Source organism: Alosa alosa, chromosome 2, assembly GCF_017589495.1.
Source record: "Alosa alosa isolate M-15738 ecotype Scorff River chromosome 2, AALO_Geno_1.1, whole genome shotgun sequence".
NCBI lineage: Eukaryota > Metazoa > Chordata > Actinopteri > Clupeiformes > Clupeidae > Alosa > Alosa alosa.
The window spans coordinates 12,063,415-12,075,856 of NC_063190.1; the positions used below are offsets into that span (position 1 = coordinate 12,063,415).

Below are 12,442 nucleotides of genomic sequence, written 5' to 3' on the forward strand. Positions count from 1 at the left end.
ACAGGCCTAACATCAAACTGAAACAAACTTCAGAACTACGCTACCCACAATCCTGTCTTTACCGCTTATTTCCGGTCCTGCGCGGTTTCTGGAGCGGATTGGAACCCGGAGTCAGGATTCACTGAATGTGTAGTCGTTTGAAAAACAGGTAACCTTTGTATTTCTAACTTGTGCAACTTTTGCATGTAATACTCACGTGGGAACATTATAGGTATGTTGGTAATTTGCACAATGGTGGCAGAAAGTACGAGAAAGATCATTTTGACGCCGTTTTGACATTCAAATGTACTGGCTCCAGATGAGGTCTCCGTCTCCGTTCCATCCGCCATGCCGATTGTTCTTTGTTACATTTGCATTGCTGAAAGAGACCGAGCGGGCTGAGATCGGAGTTAAAACCCGGCTACAGTTTGGAATCTACAGAAACCCGGATCCCGTTTTTACCGGATTGTATTTACTGTACACTCCCTATGCGGGTTGTTGCTTGTTGCTTTAGGGTGCCGTTACCGTGTCCTTCATACAGCACTGGCTTCAGTTTTTCTTCCCCTCTCCCTCTTTAATTAAAATAATAAGTTAGCGTATTTACCCATAGTGGCTTCCAAAAGAACTAATTTATAAAAGTTGAAAACATAGATTTCACTGTTGCAAATGAGTAGGCCTACTGACACAATTCTATATTATCTGCGCATGTGAAATGTTTCTCCTGGGAGTCATTTAACTATTTGACAGTGGTTATATGATATTTAGGTGGCTTGTATTGTCCCTTCTCTCATGTTTTAAACCACTAGCCTACTGAGAAAAATATATTATGCTGGAATATGATCGAAGGAGCAGATTGCACCTTGTTTCATTCATTGTCTGTAAGTGTTAAACATTAGCCTACTGGTTAATATTGTGTGTTTAAATATAGGCTTTTTCACTAACTTTTGTCACTTCTTGTAGTTTGTCAAAATGGCAGAGCAAGCAACAGATGAATTTATATGTAAGTGCATGTTAATACTTTCAACATTTATTTGTATCAGTTTAGATGATATATGTTATTTGTCTGTGCATGGATCTCATGCTTCTCATGCTCTCTGTGTTGTGTTAAGGGTGTGAGGACTGTGGGCAGTACCATGACGCGGAGTGTCCTGAGATTGGGCCTGTGGTCACTGTGAACGACTCGCTGGTCCTGAGTCGAGCCCGGTTAGTGAACCAGCACTGTTTGCTAAGCATTATGGGTGACTTTTTTTTTTTTTTAAAAAACATTATTCTGTTGTTATTTTCAGTTTAAAAGAGGGAGGGGCATACTGATGGGTTTAAGCACATTTGTTTTTGATCAGTTGAAAACCCCATGGGCATCTGATATACTGAGAATTGAAAGGGTGTAACATTGTCCCACACTGAGAGCAAGTCACTATTGAGACCTGTATCTGTTTTTTTTTTTAAACCTTTTTCTAGGTCGTCCCTTCCTGACAGCCTGGAGATCAAGTCAGTCCATGATGGAAAGGAGGGTGTGTTTGTTCTCCGTAAGCTGGTGAAGCGTACGCGGTTCGGACCCTTTGAGGCGAAAAGAGTACAGCACTTGGACAAACAAAGCGTATTCCCACTGAGGGTGAGTGGCTGCAATTGTCATGCGGATGCTACTGTATCTTCCAGCGTAGACTGGGAACCATGAATTTGAGTTTTCTGTAACCAAATGTATGGATATGTAAGTATGCTTTTGTTTTGTTTTGTGTTGACCCCCCTCCCCCAAAAAGATTTTTAAGAAGGACGGGACTACAATCTGGTTTGACACATCAAATGAGGATGACTGTAACTGGATGATGATGGTGCGACCTGCGGGAGACCACACCCACCAGAATCTGACTGCCTACCAACAGGACGATGAGGTCTATTTCAACACATCCCAGGTATGCCATTTAGAGGCTATTGCATCTGAACCCTTCATGACATTCGGTCAAAGTGTCAGGATTGTAAATCAGAAAAATGCTGGTAGATAGAGTGTGATTTAGTGTCATTAAGAGTGTGGACAGTATTAAAAATCCTAACTAAGTGTTGTTTTGTTGATATTGTTTAACAATACTATTATTGATGACTTTTACGTCTGTTTTAAAGGATGTCCTTCCAGGAGTAGAGTTGAGGGTGTGGTATGGGGCTTTCTATGCGAGGAAGATGGACAAACCTGTTCTAAAACCTCCTGTTGCTCCTGTGGCAGGTGAAGACCACTTGTTCACTTGTTGAGTGTTTCTCTTGTAAATGTGACAAATGCGAAAACTCAGCCAACTCTCTCTGAAATATGTTGTGAAGATCTTTTTTGATATATTTTATGTTATAGCAGACGTGAATCTATTCAGTTCTGGGGAATTGACTTCAGTAAAAGTTAAATGTGCTTAATTAAATAATTATTTCTCAATCTATTCAAACCAGTATCTATTTAAAGTAAAGCTTGTCTCAGTTTGTTGATTTTTTTTGGGCTTCCTTTGAAAGCGGCAATGCATACAGTACAAATCCTTGATATGAAATACACTAGCAATAATAGTTTCACCCAGTTGTATATTTCATTATTTGTTTAATTTGTCAGTATTTGTTTTGAAGTGAATGGCTTACTCTCTTTTCAAAGCGTTTTTTATACTGTGACCACCTACAATCCTTGTCTTATAATGTTTTATAATGACAATGTTGGTTTAAATGCACACATGGTTCTATAAATGTCAGAATTGCCCCATCTGTCCCGTATTGTGACGCTTTTGCTCTACTCCATGCATCCTCTTAATTGATGCCATTCTCTCTAACTGTAGAGACCCAGGTGAGCTCCACCAAGCCATTGAGTGAACCAGAGCCACCCCTAGGTGCAGAAAATGACACAGGTTGGTCATCTGTATTAGACGCTATTCAACAAAATGGGACCTGCCTGTTTTAATGCATGTCGGCCTCTGCTCCTCTCTCAGTATTTGCTAGTGACTGTTTGTAAGCAGTTTGTTTGTAAACAGTATCACACTTGTCACTGTGATTGCCTCATCTATGATAGAGATTGGTAATGTCTGCATTGGCCTTCTTAGTATCTGTCGACCAATTTCTGTCACACTGTCAACTTTTTGTCATGTGCACACCTGTTAGGATGAGATTACCGTAAGAAAAGTAGACAGCTCTGACCCTGACCAGTCAGCCATCGTTGTCCTCATTTCAGACCAACTGCTCAGCCACCTACCTGACGTGAAAACGGTGGATCCTGCCCTCGAAGAACCACCTGCCCAGCCAGAGTCGCCCATTGAAAGCCTGGAGAGCACAATGGACAGTAGAACCAACAGCACCACCACCTCTGCCACCGCCACCCCGACTGCCGCAGAACCCAGGAAGAGGCCTGGACGGGGACGCAGGGCGAAGAACAGCAAAGCAAGCGCCATTCCTCAACCCGAGTCCATCAAAGGTCAGAGAGGCTGTTTAGGACTAAAGGCTGTGTTAAAGTGAAGTATTTATTGATGTTTAGTTTGTTGAAATAAGATCAGAGCAGAGACAGATCACTCTGCCATTATAAAGTGAATGTCTTTGTGTTTTATTCGTGGTGTGAAAGAGAAAATACTTCCTTCTATATTAACTCCTTTTCTCATCTTTTACAACCACCAGACTCCATAGCACCGTCTGATCAAGCTCTTAGCACAGAGGCTCCAGAGCTGGTATTGGCCCAATTAGACAACCCGCACCTGGTGATTGGCTCAGATGGCAGAGCCATCAAGCTTAAGCAGATGACCCGCTCATCCACTGGGAAGTAAGGGCACCAACAAACTCACCAGTCCAATAACGTAGTTGATTATGCTGAACATATACATAGCTCTGTATATGCTACTAATAGATAAATAGTTGATTTGATTAATAGTTATTTGACTGTTTTGTGTTGCCTTTTAAATGTACAGTGAAGCATTATCTGCATGTGATATTAGGCATCCCTGAATTATCATATGTTCCCTCTGTGTTTTTTAATTGTTCAATGATTTTAATTATCAATTATCTCTCTCTCTCTCTCTCTCTCTCTCTCTCTCTCTCTCTGAGGTCCGGTCTGAGGAAGCATGCAGGGAGGCAGGCCGGAGATCATAAGCGGGTCTACCAGTGTTCGCTCTGCAACAAGGTGTTCCAGAACAGCAGTAACCTGAACCGACACATCCGCTCCCACGGTGGGTGTCCACTCTCCACATCACCAGACAACCACAACAGATGTTGAGGTCACAAAAAAGGGCTTCTGAAATGTCTCATTTCAAGTATGGTTTGGCTCACCAAACATAACCCTGTTATTTTCTTGTCTTCTTTAAAAAAAATATGTACCAGGTGACAAACTGTTCAAATGTGATGAGTGTGAGAAGCTGTTTAGTCGCAAGGAGAGTCTGAAGCAGCATATCTCCTACAAGCACAGCAAGAATGAGGTACGCCTCAGTCACACCCATTGGTTTCACATTTCCTCTCTGTTCAGCATTGATTTGGTCTTCAACATAAAAAGCAGGATCATAACGTTTAAGATGAATCTTAGTACCGAATGACTTGGCCTTAATATGTATGTGTGTGCTCATGTGTATGTTAGTGAATGTGTTTGTTTGTTCTCCCCAGCCGGATGTGGAATACAGGTACAGATGTGTGACCTGTGAGAAGTACTTCCGGGTTGAAAATGCACTAAAATTCCACAACTGTAGAACAGGTGAGACTTGCATGGCTGACTTTATCCATCACTGCTCGTCGCTAAGAAATCGATTTCGTCATATGAAAATCAGAAATGGTTGCACTGATGGTGCCCTTTTTGTTTGTTTTTTTTTTTTTTTTTTGAGTGTAGATGACAAGACATTCCAGTGCGAGATCTGCTCGCGGTTCTTTTCCACCAACAGCAACCTGTCCAAACACAAAAAGAAGCACGGCGAGAAGCTGTACGCCTGCGAGATCTGCAACAAGATGTTCTATCGCAAGGACGTCATGCAGGACCACCAGAGGCGCCACGTGATGGGTGAGAGCCAAAGTCAGTCCCAGCATGCCGCATTCCTCACCTTACTCTGTGCTTAAACACGCTTGTCTTCTTCCATTAAACAAGACTCAATACAGTGGGCTCTAATTTGAATGACTAAGTCTAAAGTCTTAAGTCAAAGGCATGGATCAAACATTACTCTAATTATCAGGCAGTATGTACAAATTTAAATATACTTTACATATACTGTGTAAAAATAAGCATGTGGCACGTTAGACTTAAGACTTACCCATCATTGAAATGAGGGCCCCTTGTCTTGGAAGTGAAGTGAAGTGAACTGACATGTTGACGTTTCCCCAGGCCCGAAGAGCCTGAGGCGGGAGGAGATGGAGGCCAGTGGGGAGGAGGGGACCAAGTACAGGAAGGAGCCCTCGGCTTGTCCCATCTGTGGCAAGGTGAGGGGAGATGGGAGGAGATGGTCCAGTGCAATGAGTCACGCCTAGCCTAGTCTCAGCTATTTTAAATGTTTGCATAATGGCTCCGTATCTGATGTCGTCATGGTGTTTGAATTTATGGTGTGTGTGTGTGTCGCTGTGTTTTTTCCGTGTGTCTGTCCGTGGTTGTGTGTGTGTGTGAGTGTGTCTGTGTTTTTTCTGTGTGTCTCTCTGTGGCTTTGTGTGTGTGTGTGTGTGTGTGTGTGTGTATGTATGTGTATATGTTTTTTCCATGTGTGTTTCCGTGTGTGTGTATGTGTGTCTATCTGTCTGCGTCTGTGGGTGTGTCTTTATAAAAAGGCCTTATGTGTGTGTGTCTGTGTTTCCTGCTCAGGTGTTCTCCTGCAGGAGCAACATGAACAAACATTTGCTGACTCATGGAGATAAGAAGTACACCTGTGAAATCTGCGGACGCAAGTTCTTCCGCGTAGACGTCCTCAGAGACCACATCCACGTACACTTCAAGGTCGCATACCTCACCCAACACCCCCGAATAAAAGCATTACATCGAAACACACTCATTTGTTTCAGTCGAGACAACTTTGACCTATTCTTGTAGCCCAGCTGATAGAGTAAGTGGCTATCAACACCAAGGTCTTGGGTTTGATACTAACTACAATGGGTATCAGTGCAGTGAAACAGCTTCCATTGATTTTGGTTGTAATTACAAGCTTATCTACTGCTAATGTATCTATGATGTGGCTCCTCTGACCATTAGCTGTTGATACTTCCCCCTCGTCCAGGACATTGCGCTGATGGATGAACAAGAGAGGGAGGAGTTCATCAAGAAGATTGGCATCTCCATGGAGGAGAGTGATGAGAACTCTGATGAGGAGGATGGCAAGGACGACCCCGAGCATCACAAATACACCTGCAAGAAATGCCAAGTATGGCTGGGGAAGCACACACAGAGCTCACTACACTACAAGAGCAGTCACAGCTAATGGATATGATACTTGTGAATCTGAACTAGCTGTTAAGTGTCCTGTCCTTTCACTCAATCACTCATCATCACTCTATCTCTCTTTTTGTTCCTTCCTCCCCATTCTGTGCTGTCCCCATGCTGTGTTCAGGTAACCTTTGCTAAGGGCCGTGACTACCTGAAGCACATAATGGACCTGCATAAGGAGCGGGGTTATGGCTGTGTGATCTGCAACCGCCGCTTCGCCCTGAAGGCCACCTATAACGCCCATCTGGTCATCCACCGTGAGCAGCTACCTGACCCCGCTGTCCAGCGGTAAGCCCCAATAACAAGTGCACCTTTGGCTTTCTAAACAATGTCTGTGCAATGCCTTTGTAATGGAAAACAGAATGTAGTGGATGAAACTTTATACAGCATCTGAAAACAGTTTGTATGCAGCCTAAAGCTCAAGGTGTACAAGACTAACACAAACAATAGACAAAGCTTTGCGGTTCAGTGAAGGATAAGAATGCAGCCTCTGTGTTGTCTTTCAAGCAGCCTTAAGCTGTTTGAAAGGTGCATTCATGTGCTGAGATAAGGAGTGTGTGTGTATGTGGGGGGGTGATCCTGTTTGGCTTCTCATTTACTTACATAGCAAGTAAGAGGAGTTGTAATTCAGCTCCCCACCTTTGTTTTTCCTGTCACCCAAAAGCTACATCCACCCGTGTGAAATGTGTGGACGCATCTTCAACAGCATCGGCAACCTGGAGAGACACAAAATTATCCACACTGGTAAGACTGCCGCAGCTTATCTGATGTGCTAACACTTTAGCGTTCTGACACAGAGAGCATTTGATTCTGGGCCACAGTTGGCACTTATCCAGCTACAGAATATTCCAGAATCATGTGTTCACATAATTAAAACTTCAAAATCAGTGGATCAAAAATCCATTCCAGAGTAATTCAAATAATTGAAACACAGGAAGAGTCAGTGTATGCATTTAATGTTATTTTTATCTTTGTCTGGCAGTGGACCTGACATAAAAAGGGACTCTATTCCATAATTTCTTTGCGTAATGTTTTTCCTCCCGTGTGCAGGGGTGAAGAGCCACAGCTGTGAGCAGTGTGGTAAATCCTTCGCCAGGAAGGACATGCTGAAGGAGCACCTCAGAGTTCACGACAACATCCGAGATTTCCTGTGTGCAGAGTGTGGCAAAGGTGGGCACTTGCCTTTTCAATAAGAGCAGATGGGTCGGGAATGGAGTTACTGGGATGAGAGCGAGTGGTAGAGCAGTGATGGTGTTGAAATGGTTTGTTTCCGCAACTTGACGTTACCAATCCTAGTTGCTTTGTATAAAAACTATGCTAAATCCCACTCACTTTACTTTATTTTACTTTAATTTATATTTAAGTTGTGTTGGTACCAGAGGTCAGTAGGACCATAATTGAGCTGTGGGTGAACCTCACTACCCGACACCTTTAGAGACACACTAGCAACTGATGCTAGCACCCGATGCTAGCACCCATGTTTTAGCCTCTGTGTTGGCACGCCAGTCTCCCAAGGGTTCTGGTTTGTGGTTGGTGGCTTGCTTGGTTCCAGTGCAACACTGTTCTTCTCACAGGCTAGGTTAGGTTACACCTTGGGGTTAAACAAAGGACTCTCTTGATTTCCAAGAGCACTCCTGAGTGTTGTTCTTGCACTCTGCATGTTGACCTTGGCTGACATGTCGTCTGTGATCTATTTTTCTCTGGCAGGCATGAAGACCAAACACGCCCTCAGGCACCACATGAAACTACACAAGGGCATCAAGGAGTACGAGTGCAAAGAGTGCAATCGCAAGTTCGCTCAGAAAGTCAATATGCTCAAACACTACAAGAGACACACAGGTAAAAATAAAAATAAAATCATCTTTCTCTTTCCACCTCTACAGAATGATCTTTTACTTTGTCTCATTTAGAGATGGACATTTTCATCTCGTCAATCTGTCTAATGGGGTTTTGTGTATGTTTTGTTTGTGCAGGCATAAAGGACTTCATGTGTGAGCTGTGTGGAAAGACCTTCAGTGAGAGGAACACCATGGAGACCCATAAGCTCATCCATACAGGTATGTTCAACACACACACACACTCACTCACTCACTCACTCACTCACTCATAGACTGCCATTATTTCATATATTTCATGTATTTTTTGTCTCCTCCTTCCTCCTCTCTCTCTCTCTCTCTCTCTCTCTCTCTCTCTCTCTCTCTCTGCTCTCTCTGTGTCATCTGGCTTTACTCACATTAAAAATACTCATACAAAGTTTTGTAATGTCAAAGATTGTATCAGCAGTAAACATCTCTCTGTCCCTGTCAGTGGTTCTCAAACGAGGTTTGAAATGCTGTAAAGGGTCTATAATCTCAAAGTCGCTCTGTCCCCCTCTCGCTCTGTCCCCCTCTCCCTCTGTCCCCCTCTCCCTCTGTCCCCCTCTCCCTCTGTCCCTCTCTGTGCGTGCAGTGGGGAAGACGTGGTCGTGTGCGGTGTGCGATAAGAAGTATGTGACGGAGTACATGCTGCAGAAGCACATGCAGCTGACCCACGAGAAGGTGGAGGCCCAGAGCTGCCACCTCTGCGGCACCAAGGTCTCCACCCGTGCCTCCATGAACCGCCACATGCGCCGCAAGCACCCTGAGGTGAGCCCACACACACACACACACACATATATACCACACACACACACACACACACACACACACACACACACACACACACACACACACACACACACACACACACACACACACACACACACACACACACACACACACACACACACACACACACACACACACACACACACAGTCACGGCAACAAGGATGTATGCATTCCATACCGTACAGACTGATTATTTGGGTGGCATTAGTGTGCTGTTAGTGTAGTGATTAGTGTATTAATCAGGTGGACAGTCTACTATTATCTCAAGCCCCAACATCTGTCTCCAGTCTATCAGCTTGACAGTAAATGGCATAGTATAGACAAAAAAAACAACAAATAGATTGGAGTAACACACTTCATTTATCATCTATTCATCTTATTTTTCTCTGTGTGCTTGTTTTATTATCCTCACTCATCACTCTTCTCCCAACTTATATGTTACTTCAGGTTATAACGGTGAGAATAGATGACTTTGACCATCTCCATGGAACCTCAACCATTGATGCATCCACTATCAGCATTGTGCAGGTCTGTGCAACACCCCCCCCCCCAATACTATATATTATCGGAGGGGCCAGAATTATTGTCGGGTCATGGGGCCCAAATTATCTAGCAGTGCCCCTGCATAGGGATGTAGAGATATATGAACAAAAGCCTAAAGTCATTAGCCTACGTGTACTTGCACTTTCTTTCTGTTACTTCTGTATCTCTGTGTTCAGTCATTGTTGCTATAGTTATAGATACTCCTTAGTTCCTCATATTCAGTCAGTTTTGCCGGTTCTGCATCCTCAGCCTACCTTGACCCTGGAGAAGGCGTCTCTGGCCGGAGAGAAGGGTCAGCGGGCCGCCCGGCAGCCCAAGAAGAAGCAGAAGCTGCAGCCGGAGGAACCTGAGCTGACATCCGAGTCCGACGAGTACGCCGACTTCCCCACCAAAGGAGCCAGCTTCGTGGGGACAGTGGGCGACGAAACGAGCTCCGCTGTGCAAAGCATACAACAGGTCTGTCCAGCTGTTCTAGCAGAAAGCCCAGCTCTGAGTCCGACTCTACCTCTGGGCCTTGTACTTACAGTACAACATCCCCATTTTACACTTGGAAAACCTACATTAGGCATTTTGATTCAGTTCAGTTCATGTTTAGTTATATAACATGTAATTGGTATTAGACTGACATTTTAGCACATGGTCACCCAGTCTTGCTGTAATGACGACCGTGTGATTGTGTACAGGTGGTGGTCCTGGCTGAGCAGGGCGCGTCGGCGGCGTCCTCCCCGTCCAACTCGGTGGGTCTCCCCAGCATCACAGTGGCATCCATCAGTGGCGGGGCACCAGCCCAGTTCACCAGTCTGCAGCCGGTCACCGTGGGGCCGCTGACACCCAGCGAGCGGCCACTCACGCTGGACAACTCCATCCTCACAGTCACCTTCGACACGGTCAGCGGCTCAGCCATGCTGCACAACCGGCCCCCAGAGCTGACAGCCGAGACGGCCGGAGCCGGCGTCGGAGGGGCCCCAACATCCGTGGGGGCTGTGGGAGGGACGGCAGGCGCCCAGTCGGTCGCCCACTTCATCAACCTCACCACGTTCGTGAACCCCATCTCCCACCAGCTGGAGCAGCCGGCCCTCACGTGGCGGCCCGTCTCGGCCGCCGAGGGGCCCCACATCGCCACCGCCGGGGCCCTGGACGCTGGCCAGACGGACTCCCAGGGGGCTCCTGTCTCAGCCCAGGGGGCAGCCGGCGGCGTGCAGCAGCAGGTGGTGGTGGAGCAGGCGCAGCAAATCCAGGTCCAGGCTTCTGGGCCTTCCCAGCAGCAGCAGGCCACAGCCGCCCAGCAGATGTTCAGCTACTGAGAGGAGCTCCAGCCACAGTTTCTACCTGCTCAGACACTGACCATGCCTCTGTTGAGGTATGCCACTGGGAGATCGATGTACTGTATCTATATACGCCATATACACTCAACCTTGTGCCTGTATCACTATACACTCCCCACGCCACTCCTATGCACTTCCAGACAGTTGTGAGAATATTTAAAAATCAATTCAATCATCTTCATTTTTTGTTGTTGTCGTTTTACAATATTACATCATGAGATCTAATTTTTAACTCGATTTGCATTTCTGAAGCATTGTAAAGATTCATGAAGCCATGGAAATAATCAAGGACTTGCCCATCATGAGAACAGTCAAAATTATTGTTCTAGTGCTGGATACATTATTGTGCCATCATGGGTCAAAAGCAGCATGTTCACACTGTTGTGTACATTTGCTTTGTCTTGTTTTGTTTTTCTCTTCCTCAGCTATACATTTTAAGGCACAATTTTCTCTCTGTGCCATGTGGGCCCATCCCTGCTATGAAATAGAAAAGCACTACCTCTGCTGGGTTTACACCAGGTCAGACCATTATGAACTGCAGGACCATGAACGGTGGCTTGGGTCCCATTCTGAAAATTGGTTACTAATGCTGGAAGATCTAACAAATCTCTTATGGTCTTTGATACCTTTTTCAACAATGCTGTCATCTATGCTGTCTACATAAAAGACACTTTGTTATGCCTTTGAAAGCAATACTCACAATTGCATAACATTGGAGAGAGGGAGTGTTACAGCAAAGATGATTACTAGCTAAACTGACTATTGATTAGTTTTAACATGAACCAAAGAAGGGGTTCTGTCTAAAAATGCCTTAATGACCATGTGATCAAAAGCAAAAGTGCACTATCCAATATTGTTTCTCTTGTCAAATCTGTTGTCATTGATTCTTTATCTTTGATTATGTTCATCTGAAAATTAAAAAAGAAATGCTACAAAAGGCCTGAAAAACGTCTTTAAATCGGTAGATGTAGATATGCTTGTTGATAATGTTTAAGCTTTTTATTTTTATGAAACAAAATGTATTTTATACCAGGGTCCATGTTTCAAATAATTGAAAGGTAAACAAGGTACTCAATTGACATGTGCTTTGACATCATTTTCTTTGTGTATATGTGTAAACAAGTCCTGTTCATATGATTATGTATGCAACATAACAAGTGTAGCATGTAAGACAATGTAGATCATTAAGAACTCAGAACAAATGCTATGAATAAACTACTTTGTCTCATATGAATCTCATCTGTTGTGTAATGGAAGGTGGTTTCCTTTCAACCATAACCATCCATTATTACTTATAGATGTACATTTCTTAGCTTTTAAATCTACTTTTCCTAACCCTGTCAGTGTCTCAGACCAGACCACACTGATATGAAGTTGAGAGACTGCCTGTGTTGTCTGGAAGTTAGGTCTGATAGTGTGGGTTAGTTAGTTGCATGTACTTAGGAGTACCAGAGGGGGGCGCTACAGCAGCATAACATAACCATTTTATATGTTTATATATAACCATTTTATATAAGTGAGACTAGTATACATTTAATATATGCTATTACACAGTATGTAGAAA

At 44.3% G+C, this 12,442-nt stretch overlaps 1 protein-coding gene across 2 annotated transcripts; it reads left to right on the top strand.

Moving 5' to 3' along the window:
* Positions 1 to 72: 72 nt before the first annotated feature.
* On the top strand, positions 73 to 12,112 carry prdm15 (PR domain containing 15). Of its 2 annotated transcripts, none has more exons than XM_048238123.1 (25): positions 73 to 148; positions 940 to 979; positions 1,089 to 1,182; positions 1,438 to 1,591; positions 1,737 to 1,889; positions 2,095 to 2,194; positions 2,778 to 2,846; positions 3,167 to 3,406; positions 3,604 to 3,745; positions 4,027 to 4,148; positions 4,300 to 4,394; positions 4,576 to 4,663; positions 4,796 to 4,975; positions 5,282 to 5,376; positions 5,750 to 5,881; positions 6,159 to 6,302; positions 6,489 to 6,652; positions 7,029 to 7,108; positions 7,415 to 7,534; positions 8,072 to 8,203; positions 8,338 to 8,421; positions 8,813 to 8,988; positions 9,458 to 9,538; positions 9,803 to 10,009; positions 10,237 to 12,112. In XM_048238123.1, exons 2-25 carry the CDS (start codon positions 949 to 951, stop codon positions 10,855 to 10,857), a joined length of 3,504 nt encoding a protein of 1,167 aa, XP_048094080.1. In that variant the 5' UTR covers positions 73 to 148; positions 940 to 948; the 3' UTR covers positions 10,858 to 12,112. The 2 variants fall into 2 exon arrangements, with proteins under 2 accessions (XP_048094080.1, XP_048094081.1); XM_048238124.1 differs by having other exon boundaries at positions 4,796 to 4,963.
* The last annotated feature ends 330 nt before the right edge of the window (positions 12,113 to 12,442 follow it).

Coding starts and splice junctions, on each gene's coding strand:
- prdm15 (XM_048238123.1), top strand. CDS start 949: ATGGCAGAGCAAGCAACAGATGAATTTATAT. Junction 1,890..2,094: donor TCTATTTCAACACATCCCAG/GTATGCCATTTA, acceptor TCTGTTTTAAAG/GATGTCCTTCCAGGAGTAGA. Junction 4,149..4,299: donor CCGACACATCCGCTCCCACG/GTGGGTGTCCAC, acceptor AATATGTACCAG/GTGACAAACTGTTCAAATGT.